Source organism: Brassica napus, chromosome C9, assembly GCF_020379485.1.
Source record: "Brassica napus cultivar Da-Ae chromosome C9, Da-Ae, whole genome shotgun sequence".
In the NCBI taxonomy this organism is placed as follows: Eukaryota; Viridiplantae; Streptophyta; class Magnoliopsida; order Brassicales; family Brassicaceae; genus Brassica; species Brassica napus.
In genome coordinates this window covers 20387065-20412135 of record NC_063452.1, presented here as the reverse complement: position 1 = coordinate 20412135, position 25071 = coordinate 20387065, and the positions used below count along the sequence as shown (strand labels likewise).

General features: G+C 33.4%; 2 protein-coding genes and 1 long non-coding RNA gene across 4 annotated transcripts; 1 reads left to right on the top strand and 2 right to left on the bottom strand.

Moving 5' to 3' along the window:
* Positions 1–199: 199 nt before the first annotated feature.
* On the bottom strand, positions 200–3119 carry LOC125592424. 2 transcript variants are annotated; one of them, XR_007328396.1, is made up of 4 exons: positions 1448–3119; positions 1280–1370; positions 1013–1141; positions 200–925 (listed from the first exon to the last, which is right to left on the bottom strand). It is a non-coding gene; the product is annotated as an uncharacterized LOC125592424 (long non-coding RNA). The 2 variants fall into 2 exon arrangements; XR_007328395.1 differs by having other exon boundaries at positions 1013–1370.
* A 13166-nt stretch (positions 3120–16285) lies between these two features.
* LOC106418150 (nuclear transport factor 2) lies at positions 16286–19012 on the top strand. The gene is made up of 9 exons (XM_048767555.1): positions 16286–16538; positions 16602–16736; positions 16920–17223; positions 17305–17549; positions 17720–17921; positions 18076–18197; positions 18285–18353; positions 18442–18520; positions 18666–19012. The coding sequence occupies exons 1-9, from the start codon at positions 16509–16511 to the stop codon at positions 18797–18799; spliced, it is 1320 nt and encodes a 439-aa protein (XP_048623512.1). The 5' UTR covers positions 16286–16508; the 3' UTR covers positions 18800–19012.
* A 175-nt stretch (positions 19013–19187) lies between these two features.
* On the bottom strand, positions 19188–24052 carry LOC106418151 (alcohol dehydrogenase class-3-like). Its single transcript, XM_048767556.1, has 9 exons — positions 23795–24052; positions 23572–23708; positions 23458–23504; positions 20810–21135; positions 20203–20285; positions 20035–20110; positions 19798–19955; positions 19554–19715; positions 19188–19471 (listed from the first exon to the last, which is right to left on the bottom strand). Exons 1-9 carry the CDS (start codon positions 23826–23828, stop codon positions 19355–19357), a joined length of 1140 nt encoding a protein of 379 aa, XP_048623513.1. The 5' UTR covers positions 23829–24052; the 3' UTR covers positions 19188–19354.
* Positions 24053–25071: the final 1019 nt, after the last annotated feature.

The following is a 25071-nucleotide window of genomic DNA, read 5'->3' as shown; positions in this document are numbered from 1 at the left end:
TGCACATTGTAAACATATATTAGACGTTCACTATGGAGATGTGCTACAAACTGGTGTTGTTTCAGCCTTGTAAAGGGGTTTGTAATTGTAAGTGGTTATTTTTTGGGTGTATTAAAACCAAATAGTTAATGTATTTGAAATAGCTACAGTAACTGAACGTGTATTTTCTTTTTCACTGTCAATACGGGGGTCCTTAAAGTTGAAATATGCATATGTTTTTATTGGTTAAATAAATTGCTGAGAAAAATGTAAAATCAAATGTCGGTACAAAGAAGAAAATTAAAATTAATATTGTTTAAAAAAAGACAACCCAAATCAAACTCCATAAAATGTAGGAAACTCTTCATATAGGTTACTACAGCAGCTAGCCTCGCGTGGTTTATTAAGTGCCTACTCTGCCACTGCAACATGTGGTTCTGTTACCGAGCTCTCGCCTACAGTAGCTTGTGCAGCTGTTGTGGTCTCATTCAGTGGAGGCGAGTGGATCACTGATCCTGCACCACAGGTGGTATTAGTGTGAGTTGCAAATAGCTTCTCACCATCAGAGCACATGTAGCCAGAAACATGATCTATTAGTGGTTTCTATGCCATCAAATTTGCACTTGCAGAGAAACTCAATTTTCTGTTATGAGATGAAGCTAGGCCCTTCAGTAATGCAATAGTTTTGTGACATATACAGAGAAGGTAGCATGAGGGGATTGTACATGCGGAGGAAAATTGACGACGTATGCGTTTAGCTCTGACACCATTAGAGACTCGAGTTCCTTTACGCCACCATATTTTGTAAAACTTTTGGAGCATTTACCTCCGCCCTCACCCAAGTTGGTTAAGTCAACATCGATCAACTTGCAAATTTCATTGGTTTTGAGCTTGAAGATCATTTTCTCCCAACCTACCTAGCTAAGAAGGCCTGGCCTGCATGTGTCTATTTTTACATGTATAGCGTCGTTAGTATAAGGCTATTTTTCCAGCCACATGTTTCAAACAGAGATGGAGGGGAGAAGGTACTGACCTCCAACAAATTTGGGATTAATGTTGGTGGCAAGAATGACCTTTGGCTCCACACCCAACCAACATGTCTAACTTTTGGTGAAGTTGGCTCACCTGGACATCAAAAACACTAAGGTAGACAGTTGCAGACCTGAGAAGAAAACCAACTGAAATAGATCAGACAGATGGACATATGCAGATGAGGATTGTTTAATATTAACATTATATTATCGAAAACCATTGTAAATAATTTGAAAAGAGCTTATTAGTTCTGAGACAGTGGATGGACCCATTAATATGAATGTTTGACATAATTCGCTGAGTTGTTTGGGAAAGGTCAGTGGAAGTAGTCTTGATGAGGATAACCACCCCTATGATGTCTGCAAGAGAAAATTAGATGGACTTGGTTATTTTAACCCTAAAAACGAATCGCAGGAATGCAAGTTATGAAACATACCGGGCAACTCAGTGTTTGTATTTGACAAAGCCATTATTTGAACACACTACGGAACTTAAAGAGCTCTGTCAGTATTGGAGATGGTCCCACCGTCAGTTCAACAAATTTAGTGACGTTAGTGAATCAAATAACTACAGATGAATCTGTAAGCTTGAAGAGGTTGTTGCTTCTGGTGACATCAAAACCTTTTTCAGGAGATGTTTGAACGTATTCAGACGATGGACAGTTATGAACCTTGGAGAAGTGCCTAGTGAAGAGGCAGAGACATGAACAACGGTGCCAAGTTAAGTAAGGTGAACATCTAAGAATACAAATGGATATGCGAAGGAAACTGAGGGAACATACCCTTTCATCAAGGAGTAGCATGTCAACCCCATTAGTTTTCCCCGTTCTTGACGTTGCCTGCCTCTCAATAACGGAGACGCCTAGTAACCGGCTGAAGAACACGGACGATGTTAAAATCGGAAAAGATTATCGGAGAGGTAACCATTGTCGCAATCAAAGTTTGCAACAAAACAATCACATGCATATGATGAAGCAGTGCGATTTGGAGAGGGCTTCACAACTTATTTATAGTATCAGGATTTAGGGATTATCAAATCGGTGGTGGAGAGGGGTCTTTGAAGTAGACGTAGTGGGTTAAATGACCTGAGGAAGTTAATGTAATCACTTTAAGTCTAATTCAATTAAAACCAGTAACGTTCGTAAGAGGAACACTCATCGGCGCAGTAAAATTGAGCAACCGAGAAGACGAAGACTTAGAGAACATAGATGGGCCCTCAATGGGTTGCGCATAAAGTGTCGTATTATTTTAGTCGTGATTGGTTTAATGTGTTTTAATGGGCGACAACTAAAATCTCGTCAACGAATTAGAAAATCTCAAAGGAGATGCCACTTGTTAGAAGAAGCTCCATGATATATGCTGACGTGGACGCAGAAGGAAAGAGACAAGTCAACTTTATTATTATAGATAGATAGATAATTTTAAAAATATTTATCAGAATCCATCTCTACTATATAAAAGTAACTAAATTGAAACAATTTTAGGTGTGCCACATATGACAAAATATTCATAATCAATCATTTGTCCATGTCATCAATGATGTTAAGCTATTGGGCTACGAATATATGCTACGTAATAGGCCCATTAATTTTAATGACCAGTTTGTTTTACTTTCCTATTTCTCTAACCTAAGTTGTCACGGCATGTACATACCCTCCAAAACTCATCGTCTTCCCATCTCCTCTGTATAACGCCTGCGACGGCAACAATGATGAATCAAAGCTATCCTCCAGACAAATCGGCGTGTAACTCTCCACATCCCTCCTCTTACTCAATGATATCAATGCCTCTTGAAGATCCCTTAATTAATCACTTAAATGAAATGCATCCCATCTCTCTCCTTTCCCTATTGAGACTATATATATATCTCAACCCAACAATCTCTTCCTCAGCAAACGCATCCCAGCACTATGGAAAATGAAACGGTAGTCGCCACCGTGCAATACAAGCCATTCTCCACTTTTGTTTCAGCAGGACCAGGAGAATCCAAGTTGATGTTTAGGCAAATCCATTTCTGGGAAGCCTGCAATAATTCCAAAGGAGGCATCCTTATCGGAACCAAGTACGTGACAGTCGATTTCTTTAATGATCATCATCCACATCGGCTCTCTGTTGTTCCCTTTTCCCACTACATTCTAAGAGTTCCCTGCTGGTGCGTTATACCGAAAATTCAGTGAAATGTGTAGAAGGTACTCACTTATCTTTTTCCTCCATTTAAACCATGATTAACTCTACGTTCAGATTCTCATTTCTTAAATAGATAATGACACCTACTTAAGCTTGATTTAAAGATAGATGGAGTCTCTAAAACAGATAGGAATCAAAGGTTCGTAAGTTTCTAATCTTCTTATGACATCTACATTTTGCTGTTGCTTAGGATGGTTATCTCTCAAAAAGACATGATTGCTTACCACGAACATGCCGGAGAAGCCTCAAATTCACATCCGCCTATGCTCGATGCAGTGTCAAATGAGTTCTGGGAACATAAAATTGTGAGGAAGAGCAATGGAGTGGATATCTACAGACTACAGAGGAACTTTAAGAAACGGGACAGGTTAGGTTTATATAAAGATGGTTTTGAAAGTGAAAAGGAGTGTGTTTTTAAGCTAAGACACAAGAATTTGGTAAGATTTTTAGCAGTAACTTGATCGCTTTGGTTACAGAATCGACTGGTGGAGAAAATATTAGAGACATACGCTCAAATCTTCATTGGCTTCGTGATAGAGAAGAAGATTAGGAGTGGTTATAGGAGTTGTAGAAGGTATGTTTTATCTATTCGAAGAGTGGCCTGAGATTATATTTGATCTGAATGCAAGTAGTGTTTTGTTATCGATGATGATCAAGAACCATTGATTTCTCAATTCAAGATTGGAGATGAAACCTACTCATCAAGTAATGGCTCTTTCTTCGAAAATATAAAATACAAAAATTTCAAGTTACGTGTGTTTTTGTTTGTGTTATCATCAACACAAATATATTTAACTTTGGATTGTTTATCTTGGAAAGGATTACAAATCTAAAACCTGGTGAGGAACAAGAAGATCCAGAAAGGAGGTATGTTGAGTAAATAAGTTTTATGGTCGGATAACTTAGAGAGAGAGAGTGGTTGATGAGAATATGAAGATTGAAGAGAAAACGTTGGGGAAAATTAAGCAAGTAATTACACTTGGACTTATGTTCACTGACAAATCCCCGCCAAAGCAAATCAAGCTTCTACGCAGATTTGTGACAAGGTGTTTCTTCGTATGAGTCTAGCTCAAGGCATCAATCAGATATGTTATTAGGTTGTGTGTATTGAAGAATTCAAGCTTTACTCTTTTGTTTTGATTTTAATAGATAAGATTGTTCTGTTACGATTTCAAGACATATTTTGTATACATCCAATAAAATTGCACCTTACTTTTTAGGTAAGATTTGCACGTACACAAATAAACATATCTGTTAGCTGACTTATTATCAGTCACCATTTTCAGTCCAATGTAATCTCTTTTATATAATTAATAGACAAGACCATATGTGGATACGTAAAGGGTTCTAACGAGGCATCTAATGAATCTAATGTTATAGGAAAACATGGATGAACTGACATGATGAAGAGTTTTGCTCAAGTTTTTGGGATCAAAACTTCTTCTAAAAAACACACGTACGTATTATTTGTATAACTAGGTAACAATGATGAATCAAAGCTATCCTCCAGACAAATCGGCGTGTAACTCTCCACATCCCTCCTCTTACTCAATGATATCAATGCCTCTTGAAGATCCCTTAATTAATCACTTAAATGAAATGCATCCCATCTCTCTCCTTTCCCTATTGAGACTATATATATATCTCAACCCAACAATCTCTTCCTCAGCAAACGCATCCCAGCACTATGGCAAATCAAAGGGCAGTCGCCACCGTGCAATACAAGCCATTCTCCACTTTTGTTTCAGCAGGACCAGGAGAATCCAAGTTGATGTTTAGGCAAATCCATTTCTGGGAAGCCTGCAATAATTCCAAAGGGGGCATCCTTATCGGAACCAAGTACGTGACAGTCGATTTCTTTAATGATCATCATCCACATCGGCTCTCTGTTGTTCCCTTTTCCCACTACATTCTAAGAGTTCCCTGCTGGCGCGTTATACCGAAAATTCAGTGAAATGTGTAGTAGGTACTCACTTATCTTTTTCCTCCATTTAAACCATGATTAACTCTACGTTCAGATTCTCATTTCTTAAATAGATAATGACACCTACTTAAGCTTGATTTAAAGATAGATGGAGTCTCTAAAACTGATAGGAATCAAAGGTTCGTAAGTTTCTAATCTTCTTATGACATCTACATTTTGCTGTTGCTTAAGGATGGTTATCTCTCAAAAAGACATGATTGCTTACCACGAACATGTCGGAGAAGCCTCAAATTCACATCCGCCTATGCTCGATGCAGTGTCAAATGAGTTCTGGGAACATAAAATTGTGAGGAAGAGCAATGGAGTGGATATCTACAGACTACAGAGGAACTTTAAGAAACGGGACAGGTTAGGTTTATATAAAGATGGTTTTGAAAGTGAAAAGGAGTGTGTTTTTAAGCTAAGACACAAGAATTTGGAAAGATTTTTAGCAGTAACTTGATTGCTTTGGTTACAGAATCGACTGGTGGAGAAAATATTAGAGACATACGCTCAAATCTTCATTGGCTTCGTGATAGAGAAGAAGATTAGGAGTGGTTATAGGAGTTGTAGAAGGTATGTTTTATCTATTCGAACAGTGACCTGAGATTATATTTGATCTGAATGCAAGTAGTGTTTTGTTATCGATGATGATCAAGAACCATTGATTTCTCAATTCAAGATTGGAGATGAAACCTACTCATCAAGTAATGGCTCTTTCTTCGAAAATATAAAATACAAAAATTTCAAGTTCCATGTGTTTTTGTTTGTGTTATCATCAACAGATATATTTAACTTTGGATTGTTTATCTTGGAAAGGATTACAAATCTAAAACCTGGTGAGGAACAAGAAGATCCAAAAAGGAGGTATGTTGAGTAAATAAGTTTTATGGTCGGATAACTTAGAGAGAGAGAGTGGTTGATGAGAATATGAAGATTGAAGAGAAAACGTTGGGGAAAATTAAGCAAGTAATTACACTTGGACTTATGTTCACTGACAAATCCCTGCCAAAGCAAATCAAGCTTCTACGCATATTTGTGACAAGGTGTTTCTTCGTATGAGTCTAGCTCAAGGCATCAATCAGATATGTTATTAGGTTGTGTGTATTGAAGAATTCAAGCTTTACTCTTTTGTTTTGATTTTAATAGATAAGATTGTTCTGTTACGATTTCAAGACATATTTTGTATACATCCAATAAAATTGCACCTTACTTTTTAGGTAAGATTTGCACGTACACAAATAAACATATCTGTTAGCTGGCTTATTATCAGTCACCATTTTCAGTCCAATGTAATCTCTTTTATATAATTAATAGGCAAGACCATATGTGGATACGTAAAGGGTTCTAACGAGGCATCTAATGAATCTAAGGTTATAGGAAAACATGGATGAACTGACATGATGAAGAGTTTTGCTCAAGTTTTCGGGATCAAAACTTCTTCTAAAAAACACGCGTACGTATTATTTGGATAACTAGGTAACAATGATGAATCAAAGCTATCCTCCAGACAAATCGGCGTGTAACTCTCCACATCCCTCCTCTTACTCAATGATATCAATGCCTCTTGAAGATCCCTTAATTAATCACTTAAATGAAATGCATCCCATATCTCTCCTTTCCCTATTGAGACTATATATATATCTCAACCCAACAATCTCTTCCTCAGCAAACGCATCCCATCACTATGGCAAATCAAACGGCAGTCGCCACCGTGCAATACAAGCCATTCTCCACTTTTGTTTCAGCAGGACCAGGAGAATCCAAGTTGATGTTTAGGCAAATCCATTTCTGGGAAGCCTGCAATAATTCCAAAGGGGGCATCCTTATCGGAACCAAGTACGTGACAGTCGATTTCTTTAATGATCATCATCCACATCGGCTCTCTGTTGTTCCCTTTTCCCACTACATTCTAAGAGTTCCCTGCTGGCGCGTTATACCGAAAATTCAATGAAATGTGTAGTAGGTACTCACTTATCTTTTTCCTCCATTTAAACCATGATTAACTCTACGTTCAGATTCTCATTTCTTAAATAGATAATGACACCTACTTAAGCTTGATTTAAAGATAGATGGAGTCTCAAAAACTGATAGGAATCAAAGGTTCGCAAGTTTCTAATCTTCTTATGACATCTACATTTTGCTGTAGCTTAGGATGGTTATCTCTCAAAAAGACATGATTGCTTACCACGAACATGCCGGAGAAGCCTCAAATTCACATCCGCCTATGCTCGATGCAGTGTCAAATGAGTTCTGGGAACATAAAATTGTGAGGAAGAGCAATGGAGTGGATATCTACAGACTACAGAGGAACTTTAAGAAACGGGACAGGTTAGGTTTATATAAAGATGGTTTTGAAAGTGAAAAGGAGTGTGTTTTTAAGCTAAGACACAAGAATTTGGTAAGATTTTTAGCAGTAACTTGATCGCTTTGGTTACAGAATCGACTGGTGGAGAAAATATTAGAGACATACGCTCAAATCTTCATTGGCTTCGTGATAGAGAAGAAGATTAGGAGTGGTTATAGGAGTTGTAGAAGGTATGTTTTATCTATTCGAACAGTGGCCTGAGATTATATTTGATCTGAATGCAAGTATTGTTTTGTTATCGATGATGATCAAGAACCATTGATTTCTCAATTCAAGATTGGAGATGAAACCTACTCATCAAGTAATGGCTCTTTCTTCGAAAATATAAAATACAAAAATTTCAAGTTCCATGTGTTTTTGTTTGTGTTATCATCTACAGATATATTTAACTTTGAATTGTTTATCTTGGAAAGGATTACAAATCTAAAACCTGGTGAGGAACAAGAAGATCCAAAAAGGAGGTATGTTGAGTAAATAAGATTTTATGGTCGGATAACTTAGAGAGAGAGAGTGGTTGATGAGAATATGAAGATTGAAGAGAAAACGTTGGGGAAAATTAAGCAAGTAATTACACTTGGACTTATGTTCACTGACAAATCCCCGTCAAAGCAAATCAAGCTTCTACGCAGATTTGTGACAAGGTGTTTCTTCGTATGAGTCTAGCTCAAGGCATCAATCAGATATGTTATTAGGTTGTGTGTATTGAAGAATTCAAGCTTTACTCTTTTGTTTTGATTTTAATAGATAAGATTGTTCTGTTACGATTTCAAGACATATTTTGTATACATCCAATAAAATTGCACCTTACTTTTTATGTAAGATTTGCACGTACACAAATAAACATATCTGTTAGCTGGCTTATTATCAGTCACCATTTTCAGTCCAATGTAATTTCTTTTATATAATTAATAGGCAAGACCATATGTGGATATATACGTAAAGGGTTCTAACGAGACATCTAATGAATCTAAGGTTATAGGAAAACATGGATGAACTGACATGATGAAGAGTTTTGCTCAAGTTTTCGGGATCAAAACTCCTTCTAAAAAACACACGTACGTATTATTTGTATAACTAAGTACTGAAAATATGAAAAAAATGTCAGCATACAAAAACAAATGCTGTAAAATTCTGAGATAAAAAAAAATTTATATTAATATGCCTATGATCAATAAACAAAAATTTCAATAAAAAGTAATAAAATTTGTACGTATACAAGAGAAAACAACAAAACATACATTTAATCGTTAAAAGTCATGAATTTGAATAGTATTGTTTTAACATGAAAACTCAAATATTGGAACAACACAACATATATACACTCACCAAATATAATACTATACATTACTATGAACTAAAACCAATCAAACAAATCTGTTAACTATGAACAATAAATCAATCAATTTAATATTGTCAAAAAGTCAAAATAAAATCAACCAATTCTTAGCCATATTTGTGATTTTTGGTATAAAATAATGTAAATTAAACTTTAAATATTTTTTTTTAAATAAAATTTAAAATTTATAAGATACTATCCGCGCGTAGCGCGGAAAAAGAATCTAGTTCTATTAAAACCGAATTACAAAACAATTTTTTGTCTATTCTTAAGTGACCTTTACTGATTTTCATTCCATTTTTAATTAATTATAATCATTTCATTTATTATCTTTTCTAGATAATGCGACATCATTTATTACATAAATACAAAACATAGCTTACATATTTTGAAGTGTTTTATTATACCTATATTTTACATTTTATTTCTTAGTCTTTTTAACTACTTAATTAATTATATTTATTATAATATTTCAACATCATTTATTTACATATTAACCATAGTAATCCGACATATCTGAATGAATGCAAAATGGTTAACAAAAAGTTTTTTTTATTTGTTTACAAAATCAATTAGGGATATACATTCAGGTATCCGTTCAGGTACGGGGTTTTTTTTTTGGGTATCATTTTTGTTTTGTTTGAAATTAGGCTTCATTCGGATATTATAAATTTTTGGGTGGGTTTCGAGTCGACTTCTCCCAAGTCTGGATGGATTCGGTTTTGATGTATCCAAAAACTAATATATCTGAAACATGTTCAGATAGCTGTACCAAAAGTAACCATATTAATCGATTCGATTCGGGTACTTTAAATCCTCTTTTTTTTGTTCAAACGGGTACTTTAAATCCAAACTAAAAATAACCTTAATATAACCAAATAACCAAGAGTAATAATGTTACCCGATTTTATTTGGGTTCAATTATGAAATATAAAAACTTAAAAATATTCAAATACTCAAACAATAAATTATATGATGAAACATATAAAATATATAATACTAATTATCAAAATCAAAATATTAATTTATAAAAATGTAAAAATTTAATATCCGCACAGGTGTCTGCTGGTCAATCTCTAATAACATGTTATTATTCATGAAGTGATTCCTAAATACTAATTGACATCTACGGTTATTCAACTATACAGATTTATTTATGGATTTGACTTTACTGTGACTGTTTGAAAATTTAGAAAAATATATGATAACAATACATAGACATAAATCTGAAGAAAATATATGATTTTCAGTTACATTTAAAATACATTTATTAGATCTCGAAATCACCAAACTTTATAGAAATTTGTAAATATCATCATCCTAATAAGTTTCAACTAATATTCATCATGTACAAAGATCTTTTTGGTTTATCTCTCTTATTAACATGTGCATTTTTCTAGCAAGTGAAATCAAATTAAAATACATTAATTTTTTATTTAATTATTTTAATAAAAAAAATATTTGTAATAATATAGTGATTGATGCATTAAATTGCATTAAATAAATGTTCTGGTAAAAAACAGTTGTGATGTTTGAAAATATTTCATTTGAATGTACATGTGATATCTATAATATTAAAGTTGGCTTTAGTTTTTCCATAGTCCTCCACATCAGCAGGAAAATAGGGGCTTTTGACGCCACGTGACATCTTTAAAAACGAAGAAATCAGTTGATTCGGTTTGCGCTGTTATTTACGTGTTGGACTTTTACATTGTATTTCAATTTTGTTGCATTTTAATTTCATTTGGGCTTTATAAATAAATCTTAAGCCCATACAAATTAGGTTTCCTCTTCTTCTGGCCTTCTACCTTCTTAGTTTAGCAGCCGTAAATTCTTTAAAAATTTATTCTTTAAAAATTTATCACCTTTCAGATCACTGTAACGTCTCTATCTTCCATTAATATGTACTTTACTCCGATCTTTGACGTGATTAACCCACTCTTCCCACTCTGAAGCTTTCAGTCCAACTCTTTGCATTCCAAAGTAACAGTTAAGCAACAAGTATAAATATCTTATTCACTCTGCGATGAACAGCACAACTTCATCGACATCGAGAAAGAAAGTTTGTTCAGCTTATCGATTACGACAATGGCAAATTCTTTCACCCTCCTTGCCGATCTGAAAGCTCTGCTCCAACAATGAAGAGGTTCGTTTGCTAAGGTATTGGGAGATATGCAACATTTATAGAGTTTAATCCTGGATCATTTTATTGACCGGCTATTCAACACGTGAGCTGGACCATCACTGAGTTTTCCTTCTCGGTGTGCGAGATATGCAAGAAAGTATCAGGTTAGAGTTTAAGCTTGGATCATTTTGATTAGTTCTCTCTGAATGATTGTTGCATGATCTGCAATGCTCGTGCAAGTATATGTATTCCTCTACACACTTATCTTTGACCGGTTTTTGTTTTGGCTTTGTCTTTATGCAGGTAATAGAGTTTCAGAAAAGGAAATGTTGCGTTATATTAGAGCTTTCAAGCAATCTCCCAAGGGTCTTAGAGTTTTGCACTTCTGCAATACCACAAGCATTTCTTGATGGGACGGACACAATTCCTTCCAGGCTCACTGAGGTGATTCTTTTCATCTTGAAGCACATGACCTCGGCAGTAGATGAACAAACTATCCTTTGTTGAAACTGTTTGTCCTTTTTCTTAATATGAATTTGCTGAATTTTCTGCTACTTACAATATATAATCTGTGTGTTCATTACCTTATTAATAGGAAGGTACAAATGTCCCTGAAGTAGCGCTGCCTGAAGTTGTGGTACCAGGAAGAGATAAAAAAGATGGTAACACTTGCAATGTTGGATAGAAGCCATCTACTTTTAATGCTTCCAGTGCCGGACGTTCTGCAATGACCAGAGAACAACTTGCTATTGCTTTATTATCTTTTCCGTTTTCGTTTAAATCTATTTCCTTTTTGTTTCAAAAATTAATGTTGTAGTTGTTGTTTCAATTATTAACAATGGCAAAAATTGCCTTATTCCTCTGAGATAGAACTTGACTTATCACTTCGGTTTTCTGTTTGTGTTTGACGACCTTAATGTACCTAATGGAATTGATTATTTGACCGCTCATGTTGAACCAGGTACTAAGTTGGAATTTTTCATGAGTTTTGCTTCCACTTTGTCTCACGAGACGGATAACTCTCTCATGTGACTTTCTCTTTTTGGGAAAACCTTTGAAAGCTTGATGTTCACATTGTTTGCTTTCTCTTTTTTTTTTCTTTGGTTGATTTCTTTAGGATTCTAGATTTTAGTACAACTCTATTATAACAACAATTTTGTTTCACTTAGACTCATATAAATCATTTTCTGTTAGTTTTCCTTCTCTGTAGTTTGACAACATAAAAGTGTGCATTTGCAAGAACAATTACGGACTTATGACTCTAATTACTCACACTTCTTAAAAACACTCATGGTTGTGACTTTTATTACATACAGTCTATTTGTTTGTAGATAGCCTGCACTTTACCATACAGTCTATTTGTTTGTAGATAGCCTGCACTTTACGTATCATCGAGTGTTGCTATAAACCGCAGACCTTTGTAGATTGAGACTCTAAGCTTCTCAAGGATTAGTCTGTTCAGTAAGATATATGAATCTTACATTTATTCAAGTTAACTTGCATGAGTACTTTTTACAGTTTTACCTAAACGCCATCAATTTGCGTTATTAAAACCATAAAGAAAATCAGCAAGATTACCTGGCCGACATTTAAAGAGAAAAATATTATAACAAAGTCGGCGTAAATACTTGGTCTAAACTATGGTTTTCTGAGTATTAATCAATTTTATTTGACATTGTCAAAGTCCAAAGAAATATTAAAATGTGTTCTACTTATTATCAAAATTAAAACAGAACAAATATTAACAATAAGATGAAATACTTATATTTTCACACATTTTAGTGGTTAAACAAGTATATGATTTAAAAAACAATTAAAAAATAATAAAATAAAAATCATCAGTGAAAATAAAATATTTTTAATGAAAAAATAAATTGAATATATATAATTATATATATTATTTCGATTATTTGTAATTTTTTTTTATTTTCTATTTCAAAATACCAAATAAATGCAATCCCTAAATAAACACTTTCTATTTCCTATTCTTTTTTTTTAGAAAATAAAATAGAATCAGACCACGTAAAAATCACAACAAGTACAATTGTCTTACAAACAAATAGGAGTTAGCAAAGTTTCAAACAAAAAAACAAATAGGAGTTCAAATAATTATAATTCACCCCAAATGAACTTACGTAAGTAAAAACTAACCAATAAATACTTTTTTGGTAAATGTTAAATAAATACTTCTGAAGTAAATATCAAAACTAACCAGTAAATACTTCTAAAGTAAACATCAAAACTAACCACCATTTCATCCCCACAAAATCTGAATACTTACTTCTAATTAGGATATCAACAAATATCAACAGTATCAACATATATCAAACATTTGGCTACAAAATTAACATACACCCCGCCACAATGGATTAAGAATTCACTTGCTTGATTTGGGATCCACAAAGTATTTAACCAATACAGCCACAATGAAGCTCCCAACAAATTGCCACATCTTTCAAATGGACAAAATATGCAAGAATTGTTACTATTTTAAGAGGATTAAACAATTTATTATCTTTTTCAAATAAGATAATCACAAAAACAAACACATGCATTTACATTATTCCTTTTCAAACATCAACTACACATTAAGTTTAAATTTCAACTAAATTTAGTTTGTCACGACTATCATCTATTTATTCAACTTTAACTGAATCAATCAGTCACAACCACTTACGCTCTTCCTATTTGACCTAAGCAATTTCAAAACAGAATAACACTATGGTAGCTAATCACTATCAAATGGATGGAAACGTATATCATTATCTTTCAAAATATTTTCATTTTCATATTTTCTTGAAAATATTTTCATTACTAAAACCATAAAATAAATTGTAAATTTATTACAGAATAAAATATATGAACTCGGCGCGTAGCGCCGGAATACCAATAGTGTAAACTATATAAACGAAGAAGCAGTTAACCAAGCTCACTTGTTGATTTGAATTAGATTTAGCTTAAGTGGCCGATGATGAGACGGTGAAGATGTTCAATGCTAGTATTGTATTATATTAAAAAAAAATGAAAAAACCATATTGATTGGAAAATTTTGTGACTCCAATGATAAAAATAAGCAAGTTTTTATTCACGCTTTAAAGAGAAGCATTATTTTGATAAAATTTAAATTTAATGAAAAAAATATAAATTTTAAATTTTTTTTATATTTGTGAACTGGATTTGTTTTAGTAATAAAAACATTAAGTTTGTCGTAATAAATAATTAAACAATAACTAAACATGAAAGTGAAAAAAAACTAAAATAAATAATATATAAGAAAAACATAAGTAAAATATAAGCGATAACTTTCTTATCCTATCTTCTTCTTTTTTTTATCATTTTCATGGCATTAATCTTGAGATCGATGCGTACATAGAACTCTTCATAGTTGAACACACACGACTTGAATACACTCAAACTTTTCTGTTGGTACATAAAACTCTTCATAGTTAAACACATATGCGAGTGGAATAAAATCAAAATTTTCTATGGGTACTAGGTTTAGTTTTCGCGGTCTTAGTTATTTTCTTTGCTTACCTATTCTTGGTGCGTGTATAAATAAAATGATATGGTGTAATAAAACAAACAGATCAAAGATTTACATTTTGAAAATGAAACGATTTCATTAAAACTATTTCAACAATTTGATTATGAAATTTTTTTTTTCATAATGGAAATTGAGGATGAATATCATAGCATAACATCAAAAAACTTCAACCGTAAAGATAATACAAAGGAATATGATATAATAATTTATACATTATATATAATAAAAAATCAGAGATTCTCCCAAAAGAAAAGTATCATCAGCATGTTACTAACAGTGCACTGATCCAGAAAACTTTAAACCAAAAGCATATATATTAAAATATATATAAATTTTCATATTTATTTATAAATACATAAAATAAATAACCAAAAAATTGTTCAGAATATTATTTCTAATTTTAGTTCTATGAATATATGTATATAATAAATAAATATATTATTATCAAAGTATAAGCTAAATTTGAACAAGTGATAAAATATTTTAAATATATGTTTATGGCATAAGACTGATAGATTGTTAAAATTTAGAAAATAAAAGGAAAAATAGTTTTGTTCACATAATAAAAAAGGAATAATCAATCTACACTGAAAAATTGTAATATGCAAAAAAAAAACTGCCTTTGTTGAGGCCAACATGAAAGAAAAAAATAATAATTTGATCATGGCAGCATAAGGGAAAAAGAAAAAAAATAGAATATAAAGTAAGCGATTGTCCGGTTGATAAAAAAAAGTTAAGCGATCAGCGATCAGCGAACATGAGAAATGATATATTAATAGAGAGTACTTAAAACTATACGAAAAAATTGTCAATTTATATATTTTCGAAATTTGAAGTTTTCACATAAATCATTCAAAGAAAATATTTTCAATTTTAATATATATATACATATATATATATTTAATAAATTATTAATTAAAATAATAAACATTTATATTTTTAATAAAATTCATTTTGGTGATTTTAAGAGACAAAAACTAAAAAAAAACTACTTAGAAGATTTGTCATTTATTCTAATGCCTTATTATTTGAAGTCGAAAACATATTTCTAACTTAAAATTAAACGTTATAAACAATTATTATTAATCTTGTAGCGTGTTACTAAAATTAAAAGGTCTAAACCAAAGTTATATTACTAGCGAAAGATCCTTATCCAAAAAACAGAACCGAATTCGATTTGGAAAAATAGTACATAACTCAAACTAAAACTGGTTGAATATCCGAACAGTTTCAAAACTTTGGTATCTGAAAACCCAAACCAAACCCGATATAAATCAAAATATTTCACGTATCCAAATTAGATTTATATACTTAGTAATGTTAATTATATTTATAACTAATATCTAAAAATATCCTAAATAAATATGATATTTTAAATTTATCCAGAATATTTGAAAATGCATACAAATAGTCAAAAGTAAACATCTAAATTAGCTAAACAATACTCAATCACCAAAAAAAAATACGTGATATATATATATATATATATATTGATTTTGCATTCAAATATTCAAGCAAAACCAACTTCTATCTTATGCTTAGGTTTTTTGGCATATATTATTCCAAAATGGGTTATATTTATATTTATTTTTAGATTTTGAGAAATTAAAGTATCGATAAGTCAAAAAAAAAAAACTAAAATATTTAAACAGTGTAATGGAAGTAGGGATATATCAGTACGAATCCAAAACATACGGGGGAGAAATTAAAGAGAGAGAAAAATATAAGGTCCCATATCTCAAAACCAAAAAGAGAAACGCCTCCTCGTAACCCTATCTAAACAGTACACTCAAAACCCCCCTCCCCCTTTTAGTCAGTCTTCGTCTTCTTCTTCCTCGTTAGATCTAAACTCTCCATTTCGTTCCTATCCTTCTCAGATCCGTTTCGCTTAAGTTGGAAACTTGTTCGTATTGGAGCGTTCCGATCTCCTCCTCCTCCTTGGGATCTTGCTCGTTGAGCTTTAGAGGTGTTAATAATGGCGACTCCTTATCCTGGAGCGATGCAGGCGAGTTTCTTTTCCTCTTATCGGTTTTTGTGTTGAGTATCTGAATCGGTGTTGTGTGTGCAGGTGGGTTCGTACTTCGTGGGACAGTACTATCAAGTGTTGCAGCAGCAGCCAGATCTCATCCACCAGTTTTACTCCGACACTAGCAAAGCCATCCGCGTCGATGGTGATTCCAGCGAAACAGCTGATACTTTGCTGGTAATCATCGTCATAATGATAAATCTTTATTTCTCTTCATTACCAATTTAGTTAATTAGGATTCAGTTTTTGTGATAATAGATTCCAATCGTTTCTTGCATCTGTTTTTTATGATTTGTGCTTTGTTCGATTAGTAAAGTTTTGTGCTTTGGTTAATTAGGATTGAGTTTCTAATTATTGCAGAATATTCACAACATGGTCATGTCACTGAACTTCACTGCCATCGAAGTGAAGACCATCAATTCAGTTGAGTCCTGGGAAGGTGGTGTTCTCGTGGCTGTTTCAGGATCCGTCAAGACAAAGGAGTTCAGCAACAGGAGGAGTTTCATGCAGACTTTCTTTCTTGCTCCTCAGGAGAAGGGTTACTTTGTTCTCAATGATATTTTTCAGTTCATTGTCTCCTATCATCAGCCTTCTTATTTGTCCGAGACCAACCGGGACGAGGCTCAGCTCAATCCTCCAAACCCTCATCCTGAAGAACCCCAAGGTTTTGTTTGCGCAAGTCAATTCAAAAGCTAATTATTAATTGTTGTATATTCAAAGTGTCATCACTGTTTTGGATTTCCAGTTCCTGACTATGTTCTGGAGCAAGAGGCGAGAGATTATGTGGATGCTGTCCAAATCAAAGATGATCCTGTAGATAAGTACAGTCTGCAAGAGGACCAACATCATGAAGACTACGAGGATGAAGTTGAGGAGGTTGAGGAAACACCTAGGGAGGAAGTTGTGGTTGATGTGGTCCATGAATCTCGGGCTGCACCTCCAGAGGAACCACCCGCTGGTGAAAAATCCAAGATGAGTTATGCTTCCATTGTAAGTACACACCCTCTATGGTCACGTGTAGTTGTTACTAAACATCATATCTAATCGACTTAGGAAGCATGTATCTTGCGGTGTTCATTCATATTTGGTATTGTCTCAGTTTGGTTATAGAAAATTGGATTTATAAACTGGAGATGTGTTATTATTTCTCTTATCCACAGTTACGGGTTGCAAAGGAAGCAGCTGCGGCGCCTGTTGTTTCTACACAACCATCACATAACCGGAACTCCCAAGAGATTAATGAGTGGGATCAACCACTGATGACTCCTTCCCCTCAGGTGGCTGCGCCTCTTGCCCCTGCGCAGCAACCATATGTTACCGACTATGGAGCAGAGGCCGAAGATGGCTTCGGATTTGAGGACTGTAAGTTGTTTTATACTCTGGACCAGTAAAAGTTTTGAACTTCCTCATATAAAATGGTTATAGAAGTTAATTAGGTTAGGGTGTGTTGCTGTTTGATTTTCTTTCTCATTTTGGAAAAATGCATTAATTCATTTATTGGTTTATTTTGTTGCAGTTGAGATGAAGTCAGTGTACGTTAGGAATTTGCCTTCCGACATATCTGCGTCTGAAATCGAGGAAGAGTTCAAGAACTTTGGTACAATCAAACCTGATGGTGTTTTCCTAAGAACCCGCAAGGTATAATTTTCTTGCTTTTGCTTTTTGTGGAAGTAATATGAAGAAGAAGCACTAAAGCTAAATAATCTTCCACAACCGAACATGCAGGATGTTGTTGGTGTTTGCTATGCCTTTGTTGAGTTTGAGGACATGACTTCCGTCGAGAATGCTATAAAGGTTTCGTGATATTCTTCACCAGATTAAGTGTCTTCCTCTGTTAGCATTTCGGTTTGTTCTTATCGGTTTCCCTGTGTGTAATAAATAGGCTTCTCCAATATACTTGGGTGGAAGACACGTATACATTGAGGGACGAAGACCTAATCCCGCTGGTGTTCGCGGAGCAAGTAAGTCTTCTGTAGAAACTGTGATCTATGTCCAAACAATTTCTTGTAGTATATAACCTTTTCTGAGTGTCTCTCTCTTACATTACTCATAAGAATGAAAGTTAACCTCATGTAACTCACTGTGATTGTGATTTCTTTCGACCAGGAAGGGGAGGACGCGGAAGGGGTGGATACCCAACAGAAGCACCAAGAGGCCGGTTTGGTTCTTCCCGAGGAAACCGGGATGGAGGTGGTGACTATAGGGCAAGAGGCAACGGTTACAACCGTGTTGGCCGCTAAGTAAGGAACAAAAGAAAAGCAGCTGAATCTCTCTTCTTTTAGTTTGTGTTTTCAAGGCTTGGACTCTCTTACACCTTCCTTTGAGAATAGCTTTAGTTATGTAACATTTCAATTTTTGTGTGTTCCTTTTCATCATTGGTTTGAATTTGGAACTTCAGTGTGTTGCAGTTGCTTTGTTTGTCCTTTTTTCAATTTAATTGTTTTGTCCGACTCTTTGAGAGTTTATGTTAGAGAAAAGTTGTGTGTTTAAACCCATAAAAATGACAGAAGTTACTACTTTAAACCAGTATGACACTTTGAAACAATAAAACCATTTTTGCTATCACATTCAGTTTTCAATGAGCATCTAGTACGATGTTGGTCATCTTAATCGAACACTAGATCCATGTAATCTCCATAAACATGGTTGCTTATTATTAATGATGCTTCTCGGTCTTTTAATCAAAAATTATTAAAGCGCACACACGGTTCGAGTCTGTTGCTCAGGAAATTGACGAGTCACAAGACGCATGATAAAGCAGAGAGAGAGAGAGACGACATAAACCCATTGGTGTATCAATCGCTGGTACTGAGGACACAACGAAGACAAGTGCCATCATGCAGCAGATCAAAAGCCTTATTGATCTCTCCCAATGTCATGCTGTGCGTTATGTACTCATCCACTTTTATCTCCTGCACTCGTCATACAAAAAGTCAAGTGTTTGAAGAGAAGATAAAATCAGAATCGTTGCTTTAAGTTAAAATTTCTTCTGACCTTGTTCATATACTTCTCTACAAGCCAAGGCACTTGGGTTCGACTCTTGAAACCACCAAATGCTGTTCCTTTCCACACGCGGCCAGTCACAAGTTGGAACGGTCGTGTTGATATTTCTTGTCCTGATGCTGCAACACCCACTATAACTGATGTTCCCCATCCCTACACCATCGTCTTTACTCTTAAAGCACACCCTCTCGTCTTATGTAAGTTCTATAGGCTCTTAATGGGTTCTTGAGTTTACCTTGTGACAGCACTCCAATGCGTCTCTCATCACGGAGACATTCCCGATGCACTCAAAGCTGTAGTCAACACCTCCATCAGTGAGGTCGACAATCACTTCCTGAATTGGCTTTTGGTGGTCCTTTGGGTTCACAAACTCGTTCACACCAAATTTCTTTGCTGATATTCCAACCAAGAAAGAACTCAATGTATTGTCTGATTAACCAAGCCAATAAAAAAAAGGATAAGAAGTTTTTACCAGTTTCATACTTCTTGCTGTCGATATCAATGCCAATGATCCTTGTAGCACCAGCTGTTTTCGCACCCTCAGCAACCTATCCATTGACAATGTAAATAAATTTAACCAAAACGTTCACTTCCATGGAGAAAATGAATCATGGGAAGGTTTAGAAAGGTAGTAGCTTACAGCAAGTCCCACAGTCCCAAGACCAAAGATGGCAACATTAGACCCTGGTTCTACTTTTGCTGTGTTCCAAACAGCTCCAAGGCCTGATAGGATCAAGAAACATGATATAGTACTGTTAGCTACTTCAGTATCACCAAAAAGCCAAATAAGGAAGTGAGCTACTACTTTAGGTTCCTATCAGAAAGTATAAACAGGATGGTGAAGAAAACATGTAGATCAATCTTATCAGTGATGTGGGTGGGTAGTTAACACACGCCAAAGAGACTTTACAGCAAACTGAGCAGATAAATGTGTAACAAAGACTGCACATAATCAATCAAGTTTGCAGTATTTCAAATTGCTCCAAGGCCTAATAAGATCAAGAAATATGATACACTGTTAAAGACCATAGACTTGAACATCACCAAAAACTCACAAGACCAAATAGGTTCATAACATTATATTAGATTATATTAGATAGCAAAGAGAGGGTGGTAAAGAAACCATTTAGATCTCAAATCTTATATCAGTATATGTAATGTTGCTTCAATAAACATAATAGGTAGCAGTACAATGGCGTAACAAGGAGTGCACATAATCAATCTGAGTTTGATCGATCATTTCTTACCAGTGGGAACACCACATCCAAGAAGGCAGACTTTCTCCAAAGGAGCCTTAGGATCAATCTTGGCGACACTGACGTCATGAACAACAGTGTACTGACTAAACGTGGAGGTGCCCATGAAGTGATAAATGGGTTTCCCATTAACCGAGAACCGGCTCTTACGGTCGTTCATCATAACCCCAACACCTGTAGCGGACCGAACCTTGCCGCAGAGGTTAGTCTTGCCGGATTTGCAGAACTTGCATTCACGGCACTCGGCTTGATAGCAAGGGATAACATGGTCTCCAGGTTGAACTTCAGTCACACCTTCACCAACACTCTCAACCACCCTGTTTAGTTACCAATGCATTATTTTTTTTCGTAATTAACTATTTTTCACAGCTTTAAATCTATACTATTATTTATGAAGTGATTTAGCTTATTTGTCATGATTTCCATGATTTTAGGTAATTTTGCTTATTTGTCATGTTTTAGTTAGGTTTAAGCTGAGTCAATAATTTATTAATTTAAATAATAATATAACTATAAAATATGTAATTAGATATATAATTATTTTGATTTTGCTCATTTGTCATGTTTTTATTAGGTTTTAACTTAATCATTAATTTATTATTCAGTTTTTGGCTGAGGTCATTCATTTATTAATTTAAATGATAAAACTATACACTTTGTAACTAGATATATAATTATTTTAATTTTTCTTATTTGTCATGTTCTCCATGATTTAAGTTAATTTTGCTAATTTGTCATGTTTTATTAGGTTTTAGCTATTCATTAATTTATTATTAGTTTTTAACTGAGTCATCATTAATTTATTAATTTAAATAATACAACTATTTCAAGATTTGTAATTAGATACATTTTTTTTTTAATTGTAACTTTGACAAGTTATGATCAATTCTTATTATTCTATTTTAAAATCATATTCGTTACTAGATGTGGAACATAATCTATATTTTAATATAGTTTATAGCTTAATGATAGTATAGATAATGTATAAGTGAGCCGGGACAGAATAGCCTAGTGGTAAAACACTAGAGTGAACTGGATCCCAAGGCACACGGGTTCGACTCCTCCGGGATTCCAGAGAGCGCCCAGTGACAAAAAAAAAAAAAAAAAAAAAAAAAAAAAGAAGATAATGTATAAGTGATATTTATCTTAGTCTAGATCGTATTATAGTTATAGTAGTATGTAAATGCTAATACATAGAATTATGATGCTGACTTTATCTTAGTATCCATTTTAATAATCTATTATTATAATTTTCCGACTCTATGCTATGATTGTATATATTCTCATCATACGTTCGATGGGAAATACACACAAAATTTACAAAATTTCATCTTTAAATAATATGAAACACTAACGTTGTCTTTTGGAAAAGAAACATGTTTCACTTTTTCTTATTGGAGATATTGAGTCAGCTAAATATTGCTATAAAATTAGAGTGAAGGTGTTGATACTTTATAATCATGAAAAAATCAAAATTTGTTTCAACTGAAGATGTTGGTTGATACCATTGTAAATATTAATTTATTTCATTATTGATTCACATTAATTATACGATTTGGTGTTAGTCAATTATTTTGAAATTTATTTTTTTAGGGAACTAGGGACTCATGCTTCTATTGATAAATGTTCTTTTTTGGCGACTTGTCTTTTGGTAATTTCTGATCTAAGTTATGTCAAATGAGATTATTTTATTCTGCATAATTTCACTTCTGGTGATTAGACCATAAAATATAAAACGCCTCCTCTGCTTTTTTTAAGATAAATTTCTATAGAACAACCAAAATCATACCTTGTGATGATTTTTCAAAAGAGTTAAAAAATAATTATTTCATGGAATTTAAAGAAATTTTGCGACTTCAATATGAAAAGGAATGTTTAGTCGGTGAATTTTCTATATCATACTTTGTTTTTATTGATGTACTCAATTTATGAAATGTTTGTTCACAAGTTCTTTCTAATGTTTTGTGTTTTAGATATTATTGGCAAAGTCATGAATGTTGAATCTTTAAAATATATCATTGCAACAGGAAAATGTTTAACTAAGTTAGAATTAATTACTATTCGTGACAATGTAAATTTTATTTAGAGTTTAATTTAATATTGTTTTGTTTTTATGACATGACGCTTATTTAAATTTTTAATATTTAGTGATACATGTTTAACATGCACATTCTTGGTATGCAAACCAAGTATCATATTTCTTTAAACCAATCCTAAAAATTACACTGATGTGCATTATTGAATTTTATTCAAGTTCTCTGTATAGTTGTACATGGCCAAGAACTATACTACTAAATTAAAGATTTGTTCTTTAGTATTGAATATGCTTACACTTGAGCCAAAATTTTTAAAACTAGACTCTTTAATATTAAAAAAAAACTTGGGATTCAATTACCAAATAAAAGACCGAAAACGTACAAAAAAATATTTATATCTAATTAAATACATTAGCATAAAATAAATAGAATAGTAAAAAAATATTAAGAATATATATTACACCTAGTATAATTGTAATAAACATAATTATGTTTTCTGAAGTTTACATTGAAAAAATAGAAAAATGTATATTTTTGAAATCTTTTATTTTTTCGATATTTTCTAAAAGGGAGTAAATTGGATGTGATGATTAGGGAACGTACCCAGCAGCTTCATGACCGAGGATACATGGGAAGAGACCTTCAGGATCCTGCAAATGGAAAGAGGATCAAAGATTTGAATCCCTAATCCGTAGCAGTGGAGAGAAAAGAGTGAACCTTGCCGCTCCAAGTGTAGGCGTCGGTGTGACAGAGAGCCGTGAATAGGATCTTGATCCGAACCTCACCGGCCTGAGGAGGAGCGACTTGAACATCTTCGATGACGAGAGGCTTGTTCGGCTCGTAAGCCACCGCAGCTATGGAGATCGGAGTCGAAATTAGATTGATCTACAACAGTAGATAGGGTTTCAAAGAGTGTATATATATGGAGTAAAGCATATACCTTTGCAAGTGATAACCTGACCTTGAGTCGCCATTGACGCAGGAAGGAAGAAGAGATTAGAGAGAAAGTGGCAGCAGGCACTTGTGGTTGTGTGGAGTGTCGTTTCTTCTTTTTCTTCTCACTATCTTGTAAACCGGGTCGGGTCGAGTCGAATCGGGTTTGTTAATAATGGAATGAGTGAGAAAAGTCCGATTTGAAAGTAGTAGGCCCAAGAGGCGTATCATAACGTGCTTTGTCCAACGATAGTAGTGACAACCAATAAGAGTTGGGTACGAATCAGATATCTCGGGGGCCAACCCGTAACACTATTTTACTTACGAGTCAAAATCACACTATTTATTTTGGTGCAGTTTCAGCGCTAAAAAAATGTTATTTTCCAACCACAACACTAAATTTCACACTAAAATTTATTTTCTAATATTATATGTATTTAATTTTTTATTTATCATTTATTTAATCGTACATTTTATTAATAAAATCAGATATCTTGGAGTTTCGAAAATATTCCTAGTTTTGTAAGTATGATTTAATTTTGCCCTCACATCATTTGGATATTCGAGGTCCCAAATATCTGATAAAATATGCAATTTTAATTGGATCTTTTATTTGATTTGTAAAACTAAATACTTTTTTTTTAAACTAAAATTTAGTAAAACAATAATATTTCATTATACGAAATATTAAATAAGAACCCGTCTATTAACTAAGAGTTTTAAGAGACGGGTTCTTATATTCCGTTAAGAACCACACCGTAAGAACCTCCCAATAATCATGCTCTTAAGACCAACCCATAACACTGTTTTAGTGTCAAAATCACACTATTTTGGTGCAGTTTCAGCACTAAAAAAATGTTTTTTTTCAACCACAACACTAAATTTCACACTAAAATTTATTTTCTAATATTATATGTATTTAATTTTTTATTTATCATTTATTTAATTGTACATTTTATTAATAAAATCAGATATCTTGGGGTTTCGAAAGTATTCCTAGTTTTGTACGTATGATTTAATTTTGCCCTCACATCATTTGGATATTCGAGGTCCCAAATATCCGATAAAATATGCAATTTTAATTGGATCTTTTATTTTATTTGTAAAACTAAATACTTTTTTTCAAACTAAAATTTAGTAAAACAATAATATTTCATTATAAAAATAATTTGGGGAATTTTCATGTTGATCATTTTTTTGGTACTTTTTTTTAAACTAAAATTTAGTAAAACAATAATATTTCATTATAAGAAATATTAAATAAGAACATGTCTCTTAACTAAG

Coding starts and splice junctions, on each gene's coding strand:
- LOC106418150 (XM_048767555.1), top strand. CDS start 16,509: ATGGCGACTCCTTATCCTGGAGCGATGCAG. Junction 17,224..17,304: donor TCATCCTGAAGAACCCCAAG/GTTTTGTTTGCG, acceptor TTGGATTTCCAG/TTCCTGACTATGTTCTGGAG. Junction 18,521..18,665: donor CGCTGGTGTTCGCGGAGCAA/GTAAGTCTTCTG, acceptor TCTTTCGACCAG/GAAGGGGAGGACGCGGAAGG.
- LOC106418151 (XM_048767556.1), bottom strand. CDS start 23,828: ATGGCGACTCAAGGTCAGGTTATCACTTGCAAAG. Junction 20,286..20,809: donor TGGATGTGGTGTTCCCACTG/GTAAGAAATGAT, acceptor TGATCCTATCAG/GCCTTGGAGCTGTTTGGAAC. Junction 19,716..19,797: donor CATTGGAGTGCTGTCACAAG/GTAAACTCAAGA, acceptor ACGATGGTGTAG/GGATGGGGAACATCAGTTAT.